Below are 22,920 nucleotides of genomic sequence, written 5' to 3'. Positions count from 1 at the left end.
CCCGGACCTTCCTCCCTCTCTCTCCCTCCTAGTGGTTTAGTTTATTCCAGGTTCTGCCCCCAGTGAGCTCACTCTTTCTTCTGAACAGTTGAATTGTTAAAAATCACCATGGTGGGATCTGTGCCACATACAGAGGAGCAGAGGGAGTGACAGGCAAATGGTTACTGCTCTCCAAGGTGAGTCACAGGCAGTGTTCACCAGAGGTCCTGGGACCGTATGCACCAGGAACAGGTTGTTTCTGTGTCATTCACGTGGACTTTCCACTTAAAATGTACTGAATTTTTATTAACATTTATCATCCATGGGAGTCTCCTTGTTTGTTTGTTTGTTTGTTTGTTTGTTTGTTTTTCAGAACTGAGGACCAAACCCAGGGCCTTGCCCTTGCTAGGCAAGCGCTCTACCACTAAGCTAAATCCCCAACCCTGAGTCCTGGTTTTTAACTTAAAAATGTTTTGTGAGAATGTCGGTAAATCCTTAGAATATAGTACCAGCCCCCCCCCCCCCATCTCATCCAACAAAGGGAAATGCCAAACGAATTGTTGACGCTTTGATTCAGAGAATTTATAGCCATTGGTCATGTGTCTTGTGTCTAAGACAGCCAGAAACAGATAATTAAATAGGAAGAGAACAGTAAGACACGTTTCTCTCCTCTGAAGTGACTCAGTTTGTTGCGTGAACAACAGTTAGATCCTATTGTGTTCACACTAATGAACTGTGGGTGATGTACAGAAACTCAGAGACAGCCCAGTTCACTCGGCCTCTCAGTGGGACAGGGGAGTTTGGATTTCTACTTAAGTTTACAGTTTGAGCCCACAACAGTGCCTGCAGGTCCATCTATCTATTCAGGCTTCATGTCCACGAGTGAGGCTTGGAGACATTAGGCACCCTTGCCTGGACCCTTCAGCAGCATGGACTCAGGGCAAGAATTATGTGGTGACTCTCCTTCTCCTGCTGCTGGAAATGGAGTGTGGGTCATGGGTAGGTTCACCCTGTAAGAGTCTTGGGGAGACAGGTCAGCTTTTGAGTTTGGCTTCTCCTGAACGGCCTGTGTTGTCATAGAGCTGCCATATAAAGGCTGTTTTGGATTTTAAAAGTTTCTCTTAAGTAGACGGCCTGCATTATCTGACACTTAATTACAAAGGGTAGGACGGACACTCAGGACATGTGGGGACTGGATTCGTGTGTGGCTCACGGGGAGTCTAAGAACATCAAGCACAGCAGATTGTCATGTGATGTAAGCACAGGACAGACAGACTGAAGGAATTGCTTTCTGTTTTGCTGAGCATAGCTCTGTTCACTAGAGACTTAATGATTTGCATTGGATCACTCAGCGTTGCGCACTATCCCAAACTAGCATCCCATCCGTGATTATGTTACCCTGGGCTGGTTAAGAGTGGGCTGGTGTGGCTGCCCGGTCTCTCTGTAAAGTCTTGGTGTACATGTATTCTAAAAAGTTTATCCATCAAACATTTAGGAATTTATTTACTTAGTGTTTGTTTGTTTGTTTGTTTGAGATAGTGTCTGACTGTATAGCCCAGGTTGGCCTGGAAACAATTCTGTAGAGCAGGCTGGCCTCGAACTCATGGGCGGTCTTCCAGTGTCTGCCTCACGAGTACTGAATTACAGGCTTTCTTCACATGCCCAGTTTTTAGATTATTGTCTTGTTTTGTCTTTGAGATAGTGTCTTTCCCTGTGTAGCCAAGGTTACTCTTTAAATCATGATCCGCCTGCATCAGCTTCCCGAGTTCTGGGATTACAGGTGTCCACCACTGCACATAACTTGCAAATGTATCTTATTCTGTCACTGTGCCTTCTGATTTGTGACACTAGGCAGATTAGTCTAATGCCCTGACCAAGAAACATTTAATTATATAAATCATAGCTTGAATTAAATTGCTTCATTTCCTGTGGACATAGTTATAAAGGGTTAAGAATAATAACAAAACTGTTTGAATAAAAAAAATTAATCTTTCTAAAATATAATAAGAGTATGATAAATTCCCCCCCCCCCAATACCTCTCTATTCTTTTAGTTCTGGTAAGTCCTTTCTCAGCACCAGCTTTTAGTGATGGATTTTGATGTTTGAACCTAAGTATTATTGACTAAGAAAAAAACCACCGTCCCCTAGAGTCAGGAAGTGTTGATTTTGGTTTAAAGCCAATGGATGAATGATGTTTAATACATTAAATATTAAGTACAGAATCTTTTGGTTTGTTGAGTGCTGCTAATGTTGCCAATTAAAACATCCAGTTTGATTTATAGAAGTTTAATTTGATCTGGATACAACCCGTTTCATCTGACAATTACCATATCATAATGACAACATTTTGATAACAGTCCAAATAATTCTCATTGTGAGTGCAATGAGAGAAAAATAGAAATCACTGGGTCTAGAGCGAAGGCTGCTCTGGCAGAGAACCTGGGGCCCGATCCCAGCATGCGTGGTAGCTCACATCAGCCTGATGTTCACAGACCACTTCTGGCCCCTGTCCACATGTGATATCTGGCCTCTGCACACGTATGATACACATACATGATATGCATGTAGGCAAAGCTCTCGTACACAGAAAAAAAAAAAAAAGCTGATGAAAATAATTTTACTTAACTGTCTGTACTTTGATTGGGTGGCCACGCTTGCTCGCTTCATCAGTGGTGCAAAGAATGATTTAATTTTGAAGTGTTGTAAGCCAGATTTTAAGGTAAGCTAAAGCAACATAGAAAGAGTTTCTGTGAAATTGGAAGGTATTTCCCCTTTGGTTTTGGTTTTCTGTGATTCCAAAGTATTCAGAATTCCTGCAGGATCGATTTTAAAGCATATCATTTTCCAAAATACAATTTTTAATCCTGTTACCTTGAACCTGTATTCACATATACTTCATATTCACAACTGGAAAAGAGTTTTCATGTTGTGCTTACACTCTGTGTCAGTCAGCGCACATGAAACATGGGACCTGATGCTGTTATTGACTAAACAAACCATCTGTTTGCCTCTTAAAAAATTAAATAAATAAAAGCTGGAGTCTTAGCGCACAACTTTAAAACTTAAAGGCATGTTTTGTGAATAGCAAGCAAAGAAGTAGTAATTTTACATTTTTTATCTTTCCATTTGTGTGTGTGTGTTTTTAAGGGATCTCTTAATAAGATAACTCCAGCTCTGTTTGTAGTTGAAGATTTCCTTGAACTCCTGGTCCTATCGTGTGTGTCTGTCTGTCTGTCTCTGTCTGTCTCCCTCTCCCTCTCCCTCTCCCTCTCCCCCTCCCCCTCCTCCTCCCCCTCCCTCCCTCCCTCCCTCCCCTCCCCTCCCCTCCCTAAGTATTGGGATTACAAGGGTGCATTACCCAACACTTTTTTTCAGACTGGGGTCCTGGACACGCTAGGCCAGCACTCTACCGCATTACCCTCCTGAGCCACATTCCCAGTAACAGTGGCCTCATAGGAGCTTTGAGGTCGCGGCTCCCCAGTCAGCTCTGTGGGGAGAACTGGTCTAGGTACTCCTGGACGCAGTGCATCTTCGAATTGACCCTTTGAGGCAGGTGTCCGATCCTACTGTGATTATTATCACGGACAGGCTTCTTACCATTCCATAGTCATGAAAACAGGTGCAGAAGAGACCAAGCATCCGAATCTACCCAGCTAGCAATTGCAGTCGCCTGTTGAGGTTCCGGTGTTTAGCACCATAACTGGGTCATGTTTGGTAGACACAGTCCCGCTTCCACACTCATCTGTGCTGTTTGGTGTGGGTTATTCCCTGTTTACAAGCAGGCAAGCAGTAGGAACTGTGCAGGGCGTGGTGACGGCAGATCCCCTCACTAAGCCTGAGTTTTAGCTTAAGACAAAAGTGTATGTCATCTGCTTCCCTTCTTTTCCCAGTTTACAAATTAAAGTAATTCTTCCCTGAGTTCCCCAGACAGAGTTAGTCATTTCCTGTCCCGAGTCCCACGGTGTTTTCCTCAGACTCCATATTTTGAGTACGTACTGTTTTGTAATTACTTTGTTTATATGTCATGTCTTTCCATCCCCCACCCTTGCCTCCAACCGAGTTCTTCAAGAGCTGGAACCAGGTCTAATCTATTTTTGTGTGACAGCAGCCCGGCACTGGTGACAGGTGGCTGAGTCATGTTGCCCAAGAGGTGGAGGGACTTACCCAGAGGACAGGCCTGAAGTAAAGAGACTTTCGTGATTTGCCATCTCATACTTGGCACTTGTGTCTTGCCAGATGCGTATCAGATGGCTTGATTTTTTTTTTTGAAGGGGAGGGGGGTATACACATGTCTGCCTGCATGTATGTGTGTGTGTCTGTGTCTGCCTGTCTGTGTGCGTACATAGCTGCCTGCCCACCTGTATGTGTGTGTGTGTGTGTGTGTGTCTATGTCTGCCTGTTTGTATACTTGCATACCTCCCTGAGTACACGTGTGTGTATGTGTATGCCTGTCTGCATGCGTGCGTGTGTGTGTGTGTGTGTGTGTGTGTGTGTGTGCCTGCCTGCCTGCCTGCCTGCCTGCCTGCCTGCCTGTGAAACCAGAGGAAGATACCAAGTGTCCTGCTCTGTTGTTCTCTATCTTATTTTCTTGAAATGGGGTCTCACTGAAGCTCCAGCTAGGTTGGAGCCCCAAGGAACCCCATCTTTACTCTGTCCCACTGGAATGACAGTCTTGTCTGTCATCAGACCCAGCAATTTACATGGGTGCTGGGGAAATTGACCTTAGATCCCTTCGCTTGTTCTACAAGTAGTTTTACTCGCTGAGTCACCTCCCAGCCTCCGACTTGGACTCTTGCTGAGGAGTTGGGACACAGTTTTCCCACCATGGTGATGATGGTGATGACGACGGTGGTGGTGGTGGTGATGCTACACCATTACCCTCTATCCTGTGTATCCGTTAAGGCTCAAATGAAGTGTTATCATTTGTGGAAGTATTGAAACTAGGAAACCCCTGTAACTATTAAGAGTGTATATATTACTGTTACTCTAGTCTGTTACTTCAGTGTAACTTTAAAAGTACCTCATGGTCATTGTATCATTAACGTTTTATTACTCTATGAAGTGGGTGACCTCACTGCCCTTTCACAGAGGAGAGAACTGAGGTGCAGTGAGATTCAGAGCCTCAGCTATGATCCTGGGTGGCATCAGGAAGCTTAGAACCCATCCAGCTTCTGTTTCTTTCCAGCAGGGGCATGGGGTCTAGGCTTCAGTGTGTTCCAACCAGTCTGAAGCCTGGCTCCTGACGCCTCCAGAGTGAGCAGAAGGCAGACTGTCTAAGACTGGGAAGAGGCTTTTCTCGGGCCAGCTCTATGCTGGGTCTCTGAAGCTGCGGGAGTGATGTGTGCAGTAATGTTTGATGTGACCAGCCACCATCTGCTGCATCCAGCTCAGGCACCCTGGGGTAGGGAGGAATGGATAGTGGGTAGGCTCTGTGGGGGGAGAGGGGGGGTCGCTAACCTCTGCCTTGCTTTTGTCTCATTGGAGAGTTCCTCAGTGACTCTCAGAGGAAATGAAGGCTGCTAGGTCCAGCTGCTGCTTCCTGTGCTATAATTCTGAGACACTTTTTTTTTTTTCAAGGCGTCGAATGCTTTATTTTTAAACCAATGGAAAAGTACTATCCACCTGCTCCTTCATGTTTCCTTTAAAACTGGATGTGCTTGTTTGCACTTTAAAGGGATGTGTGAGAGAGTCTGCCATATTGCTGCCTGAGATGGCAGGTCCCAGCTCAGTGTCTGCTTTTCCACAGCAGAATGAAAAGCAATTAAGACAGATCTGATGGGGCAGGAAGCTTGCTGAGGTCGATGACAGCATTCAGGAGAGCCTGTAATTTACATCTGTGGCTCACTGTCTCTGGCTATGCTTGTGCAAACTCAGGCCTGCTTTTTTGCTGGTGATTGTGACATTAGCAAATTAGCGACCTGAGTCATTTAGGCAGCACCGACTCCTCACAACACTGCGGACAGAAGGGAACCATTGGGCAGAGGTGACTAGACACAGCTTGGTAAGGGATTGTTGCGTAACCAATGGCTCCATAACTAAAAGCAACAGGTAGAAAATATTTTCTCTAATAACTCATTTTCTTTTCCATTCCCTAAGCAGCAGAGACCCTGCATGGGCTCTCGTGGTTCATCTTTGGAGAAACACTAATTTAGGAAATGTTATTTTGCAAAGCAGACTTAAAAGAAGGTCCTGAGTATGCCAAGTTCTAAATGAGAATTTTGGCTCTGATTTTAGCCCTTAGAGGTGGGGGGAGGTGATGGGAGGAGAGGCAGCTAACAATTTAAGATTGCTCTGTGAAGATGCCCTGCATTCTGTCTCCCTCATTTCCTTCCCGCCTCCCGCTTCCCCACTGTGACCTAGGAAATACAGAGTAAAGCCAGCTACTTGGGTTGCTGACACTCTCCTTAGGAAGAATAAACATTTCTTTTCATGCTTTCTTCCTTCCAGTGAGATCTAACTTGAGTTCTCTGGATGTTTAGCCTTCCCAGAGAGTCTGGCCTGATGGGAGAGCCTGACTCTGTTTGTATTATAAGATATTCACAGCTCGTTTGTATTATAAGATATTCGCTGTGTGTGTGTGTGTGTGTGTGTGTGTGTGTGTGCATTTGCAGGAGGAGGTGTGATTACCTGGAATTACAATGCACCCTTTTCTCCCCCTACTACAGAAAAGGATCCTGTAAGGTGTTACAATTGGGTGAGTGAAATGGTGGTTGGCAAAGTTAATGTTTGCCAGGGTACTAAAGGGAAAACAAACATTGGGGAAGGGACTTTCACGGGGATAGGAATTCTCTCATTTTTATCCCTTCATAAAGATGTGAAGGTTAAACAAACTGTGTGTGTGCGCGCGTGTGTGTGTATGTGTGTGTATTCATGCACTTGCTCATATGTGCATGTGTGCACATCCCTAGTCAGAATGTGTCTGTGTCTCTGCCCTTTCTCAGCTATTGTCAGCTTCTCCCACTTAATTCCTCTCCTGGCCTAAAAGTGTGCCCGTTGCCAGATCTCCTTCACCCCTTGCTGCAGCCCAGGTCTGGCCTTTCCATCCAGGCAAGTTGAAAGGAGCAAATATTCAAGTGTCTTCTTGGGCCTGGCCTGCCTGAGCCAGGTTTCCTTGTTGCAAAACCTCTCAGTGTAGCTTGCTCTCAGTGGGCTCTCACCTGCAGATCCTGCTGTGGCCTTTACCCCTCCCCATGACCCGTGTGTGTCTGGAGCAAGTCCCTGTGCTGGGGCTCCACGTTGACCCGTTCCCAGAGCCTTCTCTAACCCCTCCCCATTACCCTCCTTTGCCCAGCTCTGCCCTGTCCACTGGATGCTGGTGAGCCTGGTTCTGCTGTTGCCTGTGTCTCTCTAAGCGGTCTTATCTTGCACATGCTGATGAATTTGTGGGTCAACCCCTGGTCTTCATTTTAATAGTCATGTTAGCTCCACCCAAATCTATCTCTGCTTTCATGTGTTAGCCAATCCAAGCTGTCCAACCTGAAAAGTTAAAGTTATCCATTCTCCCGTCTCCAGTCTTTTCTGTCAGTCTTTCTTCTGTGGTAAGACACACAGCTGCACCTCACTGCCCCACCTGAGAGAACCATCCAGGGATTCCTTATTGCCTCCTCCTAAATTTAGTATCGGTGGTTTCCGGAGCCTGACTCCTGGAAAATATCCCTATATCCTTTAATTTTCCCGAAGTTTTCCCCTCACTCTCTGGGGGTCTGAGAAACTACAGCAAACCCCTCTGCTCTTAAATGTTCTGAAACCCATCTCTCCTTTCTCATGGGAAGTGGACTTTATGAGGCCAGGCCTCTCCTTTTCTCATTATTGGGTGTTTTATTGCAGTAGCCTGGGCTGACTCACAGCCTCAACTGTCCAGTGTGTTTTGCCTCTCACGGGTTTACTGTTAACTTTATTACAGTTATTCTCATACTTTGTTTATTTTAATGTGACTTTATAGTATATTAATTTGCTCTTATAACTTGTCAGTTATTTATTCGTGTAAATTCCTATTCTGTATCTTTCACTCATAAGACCTTTTATGGTGTTAGAGAAAATACTTGCTATGTAGATAAAGGCACAAGTCTGCCCAAATCCATTTCTAAATGTTCTTTCTTAGTAAGCACTTTTTTAATAGTCATAGACGCTTTTTAAATTGATTATGGGGGCTGTTAGTCTCCTGTAGCAGAAGAGACTCCATATAGGACGGTTTGAGGAAGCTAGTTGTTTGTTTCCTTTCCATGGGGCAGATGTGAGTAGCTGAGGACTGGCAGGGTAATTCCAGTAGGCTTCACACATACCTGGCCTCTGAAGTTGTACCTGCTCTCCTTGTTTCCAGCCTGCTGAACGGGGGAAAAGAAAGATCAAGTCAAGTAGTCCTGTCTTTAGAGAGGGTACTGAGGAGTCAGACTTGACTTCCTGTAGCCCATTGGCCCCCACTCCCCTGTGTTAGACTGGAAAGTATCATTCTCTTATGTGGGATTCTCTTACCCACATAGTAGAGAGGGAGAGTTGTTTAAAAGTGGAATTTGGTGACCTGTGTTTCATTATATTATTTGTGATGCTAGAATTGAACCTAGGCCCTAGAGCATGCTGGGCAAGCACAGTGCTGCTGAGCTGCAGCCGTGGTGCGTTGGAGTGGTTTTTACCACAGGAGCTAGAAACTGTTTTTGTTGAAAAGTCAAACCTGGGAGGAAATGAGAGTTTTGTTTATACTTTGTCTCATACCTACGCAGACCTACCCTATAGCTTCAGCCACCGCTGCATATAGGTCACAAGCCAGAGCCTCAGAGAGATCTTGCCTCTTAGTTCCAGCGTGTGGATTTGTGATGAGAACTGGTTGTGTCAGACACATGAGCCAGTGGACGAATGTGAAGTGCAGAATCTCTATGTTTTCTGCCTCACCACTCATTTTTTTTGTATTTCTACATTCAGTACAACTGTGTGTGTGTGTGTGTGTTTGCACACGTGCGTGCACATGGATGAGTATGTGTATGAGTGTATGTGTGTGCGTGTGCAAGTGTGTGTACATGAGTATATATTAGTATATGTGTGTGATTGTATGTGTACATGTGTGAGTGTGTGTACATGGGTATGTATGCATGTGTGCATGAGTACACATGTGTGAGTGTGTGTGTATATGAGTGTGTATGAGTGTGTGTGTGTGCATGAGTCTGTATTGTGGAGCTTTGACTTCAGGGCCTTGCACTTGGTTGGAGAAGTACTTTTCCACGGAGCTATATCCCCAGCCACTTTGGTGTTAATTTAGTAAAATATTTTCTAGAAGATAATGTTAATTCTCTTCCCTTTGTGTGCATGTGTGTCTTGTGTGAGTGCACGCGTGTGCAGAGTACGAGATGCACATCATGTGCCCTTCCAGTCATTCTACCTTTAAGTCAAAGAATTACTGTTCATTTCTTACCGCATCTCTACCCTCAGAATTGGATGTTAGTGTGGTAATGAATTCCTGCCTGTTGAAGTATAGATCTTCTCTGGTAATGTGCACAGCGTCTGCAGCTGTGGGCAGCCTCTCCTCGCTCCCCCTCTGACGATATTTATATAAAAAACATATTTGTAAGCATGTATATCTTTATATGTGAAGGATGCTGTTTACATGGTTGTCCCTTATTTTTAATTCAGGACTGCTTACTGCGGGCTGGCAGGGTGTCTCAGTAGTAAGGTGCTTTAAGCACAAACCTGGCAACTGGAGTTGGATCCCAGAACCCACTTAAATATAACGGGGGAACTAGCTCAACAAATTGTCCTCCAATTTGCACCTCATGCTATCGTGCACATGTGCTCGCTCTCTCTCTCTCTCTCTCTCTCTCTCTCTCTCTCTCTCTCTCTCACACACACACACACACACACACACACACACACACACACACACTAAAAGAAAATCTGAAAAGAGTACTTACTGTAATGTTCAGGATAGATACTACATGAAGACTGTTTATAAGGCAGTGAAGACTGTCCTGAGACTTTAGCCACCTGGAATGGGCTAGAGTAGTGGAAGATCAGACAGGTCTGTGGGTTGTGTGCCTAGCATATCTAAGCTTGACGCCTTAGGCATGGTGTCACCCATTTCTAACCCTTGTGGGTTACAGAAAGGCTAGTTTTCTCAACAGCCCATGTTTGTAGCTCACCCTGACATCTCGTGACATGAGTCATTCTCTGAGGGTTCCCAGAATATGGAGTCAGTTGTTTGTTTACCCTTTCTGTTGCTTCTTTTCCTGTTTTACTGTGCTAGGAATTGAACTTAAAACCTTGTGTGTGGCGTGCAAATGTTCTAGCACCGAGTGACATCCCAACCCTTTGGATTTTATTATCATTGGGTTGCTTATGCTGAGCTCAAGACTTAACGATTCCCCTGCTGTAGGTGTGTGGCCACACCTGCAGGTCTATTTTACTGACTTGTTGCTCTCTGCAATTGTTTTCTTGCTGTTCATGTGCTGCACTGTCATTTTAAACATTCAGAGTATTTAAACAATGCTAGACAATTCTAGTGGTCCAGAATATTTAAGGTAAACATGAGAAGATCGTTAAGCTATGGAGGACAGGGTCTCTATCTGTCTTGTTAACTCTATAAAATCCCAAGACCAAACACATGCTCTAAAACAATCATTGTCTGAAAATGTGGATGTAAGCCAGGCGTGGTGTTCATCTCAGCACATGGGAGGCAGAAGCAGGCCAATCTCTGTGAATTAGAGGCCAGCCTGATCTACAGAGCGAGTTCCAAGACAGCCTAGAACTGTTGAGCAGAAAAGAAAGTATGGATGTTTGTAAGCTGATAGCTGTATAGCAAAAACATTTTGTATCATCTGTGATGACCAAGACAACAATCAACAACTCCAGGCCCAGACCTAATACAGTGACACTTGAGATTGGTGGATGGAAGGACCCTTAACTAACTTCTGCAACTTCAAATATTAGTCTACTGGAACTTTAGGTACAACCTTAGTTATAGTGTGTTATGTTCAAAGTTCTACAAAGAAGCAACCTGTCTCTTTTTTGTTGTCTTTGTTTCTTAGATGGTTGGTTGGTTTGTTTTGAGGCTGTGTGACTGTAGCTCTGGATAGCCTTGAACTCTTTCATGAGGTTTGCTTGGGAATGCCTCCATTTATCCCAGGATATAAATAAATGCTGTTCTTTATGAGTTTACTCAGAAAGGAGTTGGAAAACTTCATTATAGTTAAAATGGCTGATGCTTAAACAAATACATTGACACCATTAACACACACAGGTAAAACAATTAAAAACAGTGTTAATGTGGCCAGTGAGACAACTTGGTGGGTGAAGGCCAAGCCCGAAAACCAGAGTCGGACTTTTCAAACCCACGTTGGGGAGGAGAGAATAGACTCCCACAGATGATCTTCTGACTTCCACATCTATGCTGTGACACTTGTGAACACACACAGGTACACTCATGTGCGTGTACACACACACACACACACACACACACACACACACTGCAACCTGCATGCACACAAAATAAATTAAACATGATAAAATCATCATTCAAAAATGTTACTTAAAATATATTGTGGTGGTTTGTATATGCTTGGCTCAGGAAGTGGCACTATTAGGAGGTGTGGCCTTGTTGGAGGAAGTGTGTCACTGTGGGCGTGGGCTTTAAGACCTTCCTCCTAGCTGCTTGGAAGCTAGTCTTCTCCTGTTTGCTTTGGAACAAAATGTAGAACTCTCAGCTCCTTCAGATCCATGTCTAACCTGGACACTGCCATGCTCCTGCCTTGATGATAATGAACTGAACCTCTGAACCTGTAAGCCAGCCCCAATTAAATGTTGTCCTTATAAGAGTTGCCTTAGTCATGGTGTCTGTTCACAGCAGTAAAAGCCTAAGACATGTGTTCTCTAGGACTATTCTTTCAGAGGTAAACTTGTATTTATGTGTTTGTAAGAAAGCAGATATTCTGAATTGTCTCAAATTAAAGTTTTCCACGTAGTCTTCTGGGAAGCAACATATCATTCTGAAATTAACATGGGGATAGATGCTCGCTGGCATGTGTATCTTGTGCTATTCCATCTCTAGGTTTGTCTTTTGTAAACCTCTGCTCAGTGGTGCTCGGTGTCACAGCCCTACTAGTGCACGAGCGCTGCAGGAAATGCTTTGAGCTATAATTCAACAGTGCCTCTCTGTGACGCGTCCACTAGTGTCTACCGCAGGGACAGGAAGGTGGCCGCTCATTCCAGGCATGCCTTAGCTAGGGAGCCACTGCGGAGAACTAACCTCTGGGCTCACTGAGATCGTAAGCGATTTCCAGTAGAATGTGCACACACACACAGACACACACACACACACACACACACACACACACATACACACACGGACGTTCTGGGAGCACGATTAGATAAATTCCATTTGAATGAAACATGTCTTTATTAAACCCTTAGAAATAGGACAAAGGTAACATTCAGACAAACTTACCAGTTTATCGCTGATTCTAAAATAAGGCTTTACTTGTACTATGCAAGGCCAGCCCTTGGAGGAATTTTTAGTGAACACGGAGATGTTTCCTAGTGTCGGCATGAGTTCCATTATAAGAGAGGTGATTATCAGAGGTAATTAATGACTTTCAAGAGTCTGTCAACTGTAATTTCCCCCACTATTTGCTTGATTTATACCCTTATTAAAATCCGTTCCTTAGCTATTGTTTTTCTTGATTTTCTTCCCTATTTTTTCTTTGTTGATATATTTTTTTCTCCTTCGGTTTTTATGATTCCCCCCCCCCTTTTAAAAACTACATCTGGTTGTTTGTATATATGTGGGTGCATTGTGACCTGGCACGCATGTAGAAGACAACTGTAGAGTTGTTTCTCTTCTTCCACCATCTGGGTCCAAGGACTGAACTTAGGTTGTCAGTCTTGACAGGAAGTGCGTGCCGTTTACCCATGAGCCATCTCACCAGCTCTCATAATCTCTGTTGGTCTTCCTTATCATCACCATATTGCAGATGCTGGTCATCGCTGCCCCAGTGCCTACCCCATGCTTGACAGGAAGTGAGTGCCTTTTACCCATGAGCCATCTCACCAGCTCCCATGATCTCTGTTGGTCTTCCTTACCATCATCACGTTGCAAATCCTGCCTGGTCCCACTCGTGCCCCCACCCCATGTTTTTTGACACCTAGACATATTTCAGGGAATTATCCCAGTGTGGGTGTTGGATGTGTGCTCTGTCACGGTGCTATTTCCCCCCTTTTCATTGATAGGACGAGGAAAGGCCTAGGTACCCTAGAAGGTAGACAGGCCACATGGGCTCCATCTTCCAGTTAGCGTGTGAGGTAAGAGGATAGGATGAGAACTGAAGCCAGCACAGCTAGAGGATTAATGAGTAAATGGATAACTGAACGAATTCTCGATGCTGATGTTGCCCACACAACATTTAAATGAACTTGGCAGAAGCAAAAGCTGAGTGGGGGACCGTCTAGGATCCATGGCTCTTTGTATCAGTTCATCATGAAAAAGCAGACTTAGCACTAAGTCTGCATAGGATTCTTCAAATAGAACATGTTCTTCATCATGGCAGACACTAACACAGCTCAGTTTTGTTGGGTGCTTATGATGCACCAGGCACTTGGCACTTTACCAGGATTCTCTGCTTTATTGGCTGCAGTAAAATGTGTGCACACCCAGCAGCTCCCCCTGCTCACAGTTCCGGCCTCACTGTCTGTATGGAAGGTTAGAAAACCCCATGCAGGGCAAGAAGGAAGCCAGAGGCAGAAGGCTGCCTCCTGGAGGTCTCCTGGCCTTTGATATGGTGTCTGATGTGCTAAATCTGTTGGCTCCTGGCCCAGAGATTGTGGGTTTACCTCTCTGTTAGGAGTCAGGACATGGTCTCCTCTCCTGAGGACATGGCTGCGCCTACCTCAGTCATTTCCTGAGCTGCCTGCACTTTGCTGGCTGCAATGAGTTAGCTTCAGAATTACCTGCTACAGAGATCTGTAACCGGTTGTCCATTTAGACATTGAAAAATGCCTGTCAACACTGGTCATTTTCACCCTGGTGTAATTACTAGTGACCTTTTCTTGCTGGCAGTGTTGGTGTGGGTTCAGTATCTAATGAGCCTGCTGTTGGATGTCCGTGGGGTTCGTTCTGCACACCAGCCTGTATTAAATGTTCATCCTAGTCTGTGCCCTGGGGACATGCAGATAAAAGAAGCTACCTGCTAGGAGAGGAACCCAAGCCAGTCAGAGGGAGCAGGCAGGCATCACCGAGGGCCAGTGTCTGTGTGCTCTGTGTTCATTTCTGTCCCAGTAGTTAGGTTTCCTAACACACCACAGGAGCCTTTTTTATTTAATAAATCCCTCTGGATGGAGCAGAATTTATGTCCCCCATCTACCTTTCTCTACCCTGCCTTTGTGAAGTTTTTAAGGGCCAACAGATGAAATATCTGGCTGAAAGACCTAAGCATTGCTTTCTTGCAATTGCAGTCTTCCACACCTAGAAATAAAGGTTGGCAGGCTCAAGGGTCAGTGTCTGGGCAAAGATCCTTTGATGAGCAGAGAGGCTTCAAAGAAAGGTGGAAGAGGATGCTGGGAACGTCTGGGACTGCGGCACTCTGCCTCCCCATGCCCCCACCCCCTGCAGCCCACCTTCAGGCGCAAACTGTTTTACCTCAGGAACACACTCAATCGGGTTTCAGACGCCTGGTTTACAAATGGAAGGAAGGGATGTAGAGAGGTCAGTAAAGCTCCCTTAACAGGCCCCGTAGGCGCGCTTCCTGGGTGTGGTGGTGCACACCTGCCGTCCTTGGGAGGTGGAAGCAGGAGGTCTGGACTTTATGAATCCTGGTTTACCATCCTTGCAAAATGAGGGTGGGCAGGTCGATTGTACTGTAAACTGGATGAAGTTAGGATTACAAAGCCTTGCTCATGCTTTGGCTTTAGTTAGCGGCATCCTTCCCAGGACTCTGTTAAAGGCAAGACCACGGCCATTGACCCGACCTTTATGTTCCTGTTAGGACATTTTCTCAGTAGGGAGACTTTTTCCTCTCTTGGTATGTATGAGTATTTGGCTTGGTCACACACAGTACTCTGTCACAGCAGTAGAAAAGTAACTAAGACAACCCAAAAAGCACAAAACTTCTGGTAATAGGTTCATTTTTCAGAAACACATTCTGTACAGGCTCATAGCCTGTGTGACTGGCCTAAGACGGGACTTGGCATAATTTGGAAGGAAGATGGCAAGTCTAGTGGTCCTGCCCCTGTGTTCTTTCAGAAGTCAGAGTGGGCTGTGGTGGACACTGGGGTGAGTAAGAAGCTCAGATTAGAAGCCATTCCTGTTAGTCTGTGTGCTAGAACCCGGGAGAGCAAGGCTAGGCTTCAGCTGGGAGCTAATGAGTAAGCTCAGCAGAAAGATGGGGAAATGTCACAAATATTGGGCACCACCCTTGGTAGCAGGGGAGCAGAAACTGCTGGAGGTCGTATCTGTCTGAGCGTGGAGTTGATGCTGGTCTTAGTTTGGCTTCATCATTCTTGCTGGAGAGGATGGCGGCTGGTGTGGAGTCACAGTGTGTTGTTGGCATTTTCCTTGCCTTTGGCCTCCCTGCCCCTACCTTTCAGGCTTTGTGCTTTCTTTGTCTAATGGGAAAAGACCTGGCCCCTGTCTCTCCTGGCACCGAATGAAGCCAGTTCCTGAGATGCTTGAGACAGCACCGAAGGTTTGACCACTCTGAAACAGCGCCACAAAACCCCACAGCTTCTCTTACACGACCATTTACTCTTTTCCTGGTAAGGCCTGTCCTGGTGTTTTTATTCGTGCAGTCACGAGTTGCTCTGCAGGGTGATTCAGCTTAACAGCTGCCCCTTACCCTGCACTATGTAGATGCAGCTAATAAGTGTTCCCAGAATCGTTATATTTTGAAGGTGATGATTAAAATTGCATGCGTTGGTTTGTCCAAGCACCTACTGTCCCACGTATTATATGTACAGAACAAGGAGAGGAAATGACCACAGCTCTGGCCCCCGCTAGAACGGTGTGAGCCGACTCAGACAAGCAAACGGTTTGAGTAGGGCAGTGTTGGACTGAGGTCCTGTAGCCTGCAAGAGCACATCTAAGGCATGAACTTCTGGAGGAAAAGGAGACAGAAGCCTGGCAGCTGAACAGACTGGAGGAAGAGTTCCGGGAAGAGAGAACTGCAGGGAGGGAACAGCTAAGTGGAAATCACCTCAGTGTATTGGACAGACCACAGAATGTCGAGGCAGTGATGGAGGTATTAAAGACAAGTCTTCAGTGCTCTCAGGACAGTGGCCAAGATTCATTCCTCACTCAGTCCTCAAACCCAGATCTGAACTTGAGTTGAATGTCTTTACTCTGACGTACTGTCATTCCGGTAACCCTTCTTCCTGCTTGTATTCCCAAGCCAGTTGTGAAAGGTAAAAATACTTAAGATAGTCACAGCAAACTCCAAATAAAAGGGGAAGGAAGATATGCCATCACCCTGTGGCATCATCATATGGGGTATATGTCATACCCCATTGCGTATTTGAGAGAGCAGAGCACCAGATGGTATGTCAGACTCAATCCCCAAAATCTCGGTGTATTTTTTTCACAGAACACTGTAACTCACTCGGTGGTTTAGGCGTTTATGGTTCTTAGGTTTGTATTGACATAATTACATAAAAGGTATATCACTTATGAAACCATTGAGCATCCCTGTGCGTGGGGAGAGACGTGGACAGGGTCTGTGGTTGCAGATCTGCTGGTATACTGCTTCCCTGGCATTCACAAAGCCTTGGGTTTATTCAGTTCCTAACAGGATAAACCTCACGCTGTGGCATACACTTGTCAGAACACTCAGAAGCTAGAGGCAGGAAGATCATGAGTTCGAGGCCGCACTATGAAATGGACTGCATCCCCAGCTGAACTATGCCTAAGTTTCAGACCCTTAATTTCAGCTGTCTGTAGAATCCATATGACAGGGCAGCGTGTGCTAACAAACCGCTAACAGATGCTTGCGGCTGGAGCTGTGCGAAGAGCTGTGTTCGTTACCTAGTTTAACCTTTGTAGCCATCCTTAGACATTATTATCCCCTGCAAACAGAGACGGCAAACACAAGGCCTTGAGCTAACACCTTTAGGAAGTGACAGGGCTTAGTCGGGAACATACAGCTGTGTAGAGATTAAGGGTTGCATGGCCGTTGGACTTAGACAAACAGAAGTCATCCTGTTCCCTGCCCTAGTTCTTGAGTCCTGATTGGAGCTTGCCAGTCTAATGTATAAATGACACCCCCTCTGTTCAGGTCCAAGACCAACGAGAGACTTAGCATAGACCTCCATTACATCTTATCCCGAACCCAGTCCTTCTTCCTTTAGTTTGTTTTCTACTACAGCTGCCATGGATATAAATATAAGAGTGGGGTGAGAAGCCGTCAGTTAGAGCGAGCATGGGGTTTTCCTCTTTCCTGATACCTCTTGCTCTGTAATGGCATAATGGTGTATGTAGTGACGTCTGTAATGACACCTTCTGTGGGGTTTCCCTCGATTTACTACCTGCTGCTTTGTAGTGACATCTGAGTGACGTCTGTAGTGACGTAATGGCGTCTGTGATGGGATTTCCTTGGTCCCGCTGCCTGCTGCTCTGCACTGACGTCTCTAGTGACGCCCTTTGTTTTCTTTATGTTTTTCAGGAATGTTTACCCTTGCGGAAGTTGCTTCGCTTAATGACATTCAGCCAACTTACCGAATTCTGAAGCCATGGTGGGACGTGTTTATGGATTACCTGGCGGTTGTTATGCTGATGGTAGCCATCTTTGCAGGGACCATGCAACTTACCAAAGATCAGGTGGTCTGTTTGCCAGTGTTGCCGTCACCTGCAAATTCAAAGGCGCACACTCCACCTGGGAATGCTGACGTCACCACCGAAGTCCCCAAGATGGAAACAGCCACACACCAAGACCAAAACGGGCAGACGACGAATGACATTGCCTTTGGCACACCTGCTGTGACGCCTGACATACCTCTCCAAGCCACCCATCCACACACAGAGTCGACCTTCCCCAGTCAGGAGGCGAAGAAGGAGAAGAGAGACCCAACGGGCCGAAAAACCAACTTGGATTTTCAGCAGTATGTGTTTATCAATCAGATGTGTTACCATCTGGCCCTTCCTTGGTATTCCAAGTACTTTCCATACCTTGCCCTTATACACACCATCATCCTTATGGTCAGTAGCAACTTTTGGTTCAAATATCCCAAAACATGCTCCAAGGTTGAGCATTTTGTTTCAATATTAGGAAAGTGTTTTGAATCTCCCTGGACTACTAAAGCGCTGTCAGAGACAGCCTGTGAAGACTCTGAGGAGAACAAACAGCGGATAACCGGCGCCCAGACCCTACCAAAGCACGTGTCCACCAGCAGCGATGAGGGGAGTCCCAGCGCCAGCACCCCCATGATCAACAAAACAGGCTTCAAGTTCTCAGCAGAGAAACCGGTGATCGAAGTTCCCAGCATGACTATTCTGGACAAGAAAGACGGGGAGCAGGCCAAAGCCCTGTTTGAGAAAGTGAGGAAATTCCGTGCTCATGTGGAAGACAGTGACTTGATCTATAAGCTCTACGTGGTCCAAACGCTCATCAAAACTGCCAAGTTCATTTTTATCCTTTGCTACACTGCAAACTTTGTCAACGCCATCAGCTTCGAGCACGTCTGCAAGCCAAAAGTCGAGCACCTCACAGGGTACGAGGTGTTCGAGTGCACTCACAATATGGCCTACATGTTGAAGAAGCTTCTCATCAGTTACATCTCCATCATCTGTGTCTATGGCTTTATCTGCCTCTACACTCTCTTCTGGTTATTCAGGATTCCTCTGAAGGAGTATTCCTTTGAGAAAGTCCGAGAAGAGAGCAGCTTCAGTGACATACCGGATGTCAAGAACGACTTTGCGTTCCTCCTGCACATGGTCGACCAATACGACCAGCTCTACTCCAAGCGTTTCGGTGTGTTCTTATCTGAAGTCAGTGAAAACAAACTGAGGGAGATTAGCCTGAACCACGAGTGGACTTTTGAGAAACTCAGGCAGCACGTGTCTCGAAATGCCCAGGACAAGCAGGAGCTGCACCTGTTCATGCTGTCGGGGGTGCCCGATGCCGTCTTTGACCTCACAGACCTGGATGTGCTAAAACTTGAACTGATTCCCGAAGCAAAAATTCCTGCCAAGATCTCTCAGATGACTAACCTCCAAGAGCTCCACCTCTGCCACTGCCCTGCAAAGGTGGAACAGACTGCCTTTAGCTTCCTTCGAGATCACTTGAGATGCCTTCATGTGAAGTTCACTGATGTGGCTGAAATCCCCGCCTGGGTGTATTTGCTCAAAAACCTGCGGGAGCTCTACTTAATAGGCAATTTGAACTCAGAGAACAATAAGATGATCGGACTCGAGTCTCTGCGAGAGCTGCGGCACCTCAAGATCCTGCACGTGAAGAGTAACCTGACCAAAGTTCCCTCCAACATAACCGACGTGGCTCCGCACCTCACAAAGCTCGTCATCCACAACGACGGCACCAAGCTCTTGGTACTGAACAGCCTGAAGAAGATGATGAATGTCGCCGAGCTGGAGCTGCAGAACTGTGAGCTAGAGAGAATTCCGCACGCCATTTTCAGCCTCTCCAATCTGCAGGAACTGGACTTAAAGTCAAACAACATCCGCACGATTGAGGAGATCATCAGTTTCCAACATCTGAAGCGACTGACTTGCTTAAAATTATGGCACAATAAAATTGTGGCCATTCCTCCCTCCATTACCCACGTCAAGAACCTGGAGTCCCTCTACTTCTCCAACAACAAGCTCGAGTCCTTACCGGTGGCAGTGTTTAGTTTACAGAAACTTAGATGCTTAGACGTCAGCTATAACAACATTTCCACGATCCCCATAGAGATAGGTTTGCTCCAGAACCTGCAGCATTTGCACATCACAGGGAACAAGGTGGACATTCTGCCAAAACAGTTGTTTAAGTGTGTGAAGTTGAGGACTTTGAACCTGGGGCAGAACTGTATCGCCTCCCTGCCTGAGAAAATCAGTCAGCTGTCCCAGCTCACTCAGCTGGAGCTGAAGGGCAACTGCCTAGACCGCCTGCCAGCCCAGCTGGGCCATTGTCGAATGCTCAAGAAAAGCGGGCTTGTTGTAGAAGACCAACTGTTTGACACCCTGCCACTAGACGTCAAAGAGGCTTTGAATCAAGATGTAAATGTCCCCTTTGCAAATGGGATTTGAACTCAGCGAATGCAGGCACCTCCACGTGCGAGGGACACCTTCCTAGATTGCAGATGCTCACTTGCAAGTTATTACAAGATAACGCATTTTTAGGAGTAGATGAGCCCTTTAAACAGGACACGATGCACAGAGGCTGGCAGCAGACGAAACCGAATGTTCAATGTTTGTAGCGTTTGAAGTCATTCATTTCCAAATCTTTTCTTTACTTTTTGGTTTGCTGGGGGTTTTGTTTTGGTTTGGTTTTTGTTTTTCTTTTGGGGAAAGGGAAGGAAAAATCACAATCACTGATCTCAGTTCTTTTTAAAATTGTAAGTTGGATGCGGCTGCTGGCTAAATGTTTACACACTGCTTGCCTGCTAAAGTAAATGATTAAATTGACTTTCTTCTTACTACATTGTGGGTTTTTTTTTTTTTTTTTTTTTTTTTTTTTTTTTTTTTTTTTTTTTGAGGTGTCGTGATTTATTTTTGCTTAACTGGTGCAATATTGCTTAACCTTGGATCGCTGAAGACACAAGGGGCCAAACTCATACATTTAGATTTGCTAAAATATTGACTTATTTACTGTTTTAACTTAAAGCAAGTGACTGGAGTGCTTTCTGGAGCATTTGATGGTACTGTACCTCTGGGAATCCTACAGCAGACTTACAGTCTTGACAGCCTGGAATGAAGTAGACTGTGTGGCGTGTCAAGACTCTTTGGTTGTTTCCTAAAACAAATGCTAAAAATAAAACAATAGATCCTTTAATGGTCACTTTATGTGCATAGGCTGGAGTTTTGGTTATACATGGCACACTTTTGGGCCAATATAATAGGATTTCCAATGAATAGAAATGTGTTTTAAAAATAAATTTATAACAATAAAATAAGTTTATCTAAATTGTAGTGGTTCACAACCTTTCTTGGGACCAGCATTTGGAATATAAACAGATTCATCTTTTCATGGTGCTGTCAGTGAGGGGCTGTTGGAGATCGGGTGTGGGAGGAAGGACTTGTAATTAATTCATTGAGCTAGAAGATGCCTGGCTTTCATTCACATTTTAGGAAACTGTATTTCCTGTGTTTATCTGTGAGGAGGAAGAGGATTGTCTGCTGTAGGTCATAATTCTTTAACTCACTGAATCACCCTGTCACCTATTTAGATACTAGCTGGGTAGCTCACAGACCTTCTACAAGGGTGGCTTCTCCCTCCCTACCCTCCCATCCTTTTTTTTCTTTCTTTGACAGGGTCTCTTTTTCTCTCCCTGTCTCAATCCTTCCCTGTAGACAGTGTGTCTTGAAGCTCACGTTGGCCTCCAGGCTCTTGCCTCCTGAGTGTCGGGATTCTACCACTATGACATCTGCTTTCGGCTGCACTGAGAATCAATCTAGGGTTCTGTGTGTGCTAGGTAAGCGCTCTGCCCACTGCTCAGGCTCCATTCCCAGCCTTCTCTCCCAGCCTGGCTAGCCTGGAACTGTTTGGCAGACTAGGCTGGCCTCAAGACTTGCATCTGTCCGGCTGGTGATGGAGTCTATAGATGTAGCCGCTATAGTTGGCAAGATCAGAGAACCGATCAGCATCTGTCAGGCTGGACTCTCACAGAGACACTGGACTTCTCCCTGCCCATTAAATGTAACTTTAAAGCTTCTGACAGTTGGGGGAAGACGGGCTTATACACGGATGTTTTCCTCCACAAAATGGCATTCTATAGGGGACATGGCATATGCCCAGGAGGCATAAATCTCTGCACTTAGAGAACTTAGAAACAGTGCCCCATTAACAGGTCAGTAACCACTGTCACTGAGTTAGGAAATGTTTAGACCCTGGCTATCCATTCTCTCCCTGAAAGACTTGAGGTATGGGGTTTGTGAAAGGTCAAGCTTGGAAAATCAGAACAGCCATACAAGCCCTCTTCTGCATACACACCTTCCAGTTCTCGGTATTTACCTGAGTGGCCTGTGCCTGCTTGCGCTTACATGACACAAGAGAGTGCATGTTCCAGGAAGACACGGGCCCTGGTTTCCTGGAGCCAGGCAGGAGGAAATGGGAATGTGTGGACCGTGGTGATGCTGGATTACAGCTGCTCTCCAGAGGATGCACAGGACCAGAGTGCGTCCAGTGAGCTTCTGGGAAGTGTGCGCTCACGGCTGGCCAGCGCTTCCAGTGTCTCCGTCCTGCTGCTGTTCTGATGCTTAGTAAGAACCTGAAATCCGTGGAACATTCAGTTTTCTTTCATTGTTTTGTTTCGGTTCAGTATTTTAAAGAGGGTACCACAGAGTCCAGATGGTGACATCAGCAAGCCAGGTCTTAGGATTTTTCTTTTTTTTTTTTTGGTTTTTCGAGACAGGGTTTCTCAGGAGTTTTCTTTACAAGCTAGACCGTCTCTGTCTCTCTCACTTTCTCTCTCTCTCCCTCCCTCCCTCCCTCCCTCCCTCCCTCCCTCCCTCCTTTTATCACAATGTGACAATGTGGAGTGTGTGTTCACACTGACAATGGTGAATGTATGTAAAGAGATGACAGCTTTGGGGCTTCCTTCAACTGAGTTTTGGATGTTGAACTTCTCGGGTGTGATGGTGCAGGTCTTTAATCCCAGCTCGAAGGCAGAGGCAGGCAGATATCTGTGAGATCAGTATACTCAGTTCCAGCCAGGTGCAGCTAGGGAGTGTGACCCTGTTTCGTTTTACTTTTGCGTATTGAAAATCCTGATGAAGGGCACACTCATGCTGGGGGTTTTGATGGGTGTGTGTAGGCTAGGTA

At 45.7% G+C, this 22,920-nt stretch overlaps 1 protein-coding gene across 6 annotated transcripts in view; it reads left to right on the top strand.

Moving 5' to 3' along the window:
* Window positions 1-21,063, top strand: part of Lrrc8d (leucine rich repeat containing 8 VRAC subunit D) — a 114,053-nt gene extending 92,990 nt beyond the window's left edge. For all 6 annotated transcript variants that reach the window (XM_076937837.1, XM_076937841.1, XM_076937840.1 and 3 more), the window contains one exon: window positions 17,608-21,063. In XM_076937837.1, coding sequence (XP_076793952.1) covers window positions 17,610-20,186 — 2,577 coding nt within the window. In that variant the 5' untranslated portion in view covers window positions 17,608-17,609 and the 3' untranslated portion in view covers window positions 20,187-21,063. The remainder of the gene's footprint in view (window positions 1-17,607) is intronic.
* Window positions 21,064-22,920: the final 1,857 nt, after the last annotated feature.

The sequence above is a fragment of the Arvicanthis niloticus genome, chromosome 7, assembly GCF_011762505.2.
Source record: "Arvicanthis niloticus isolate mArvNil1 chromosome 7, mArvNil1.pat.X, whole genome shotgun sequence".
In the NCBI taxonomy this organism is placed as follows: Eukaryota; Metazoa; Chordata; class Mammalia; order Rodentia; family Muridae; genus Arvicanthis; species Arvicanthis niloticus.
This window is presented reverse-complemented; position numbering and strand designations above follow the sequence as displayed.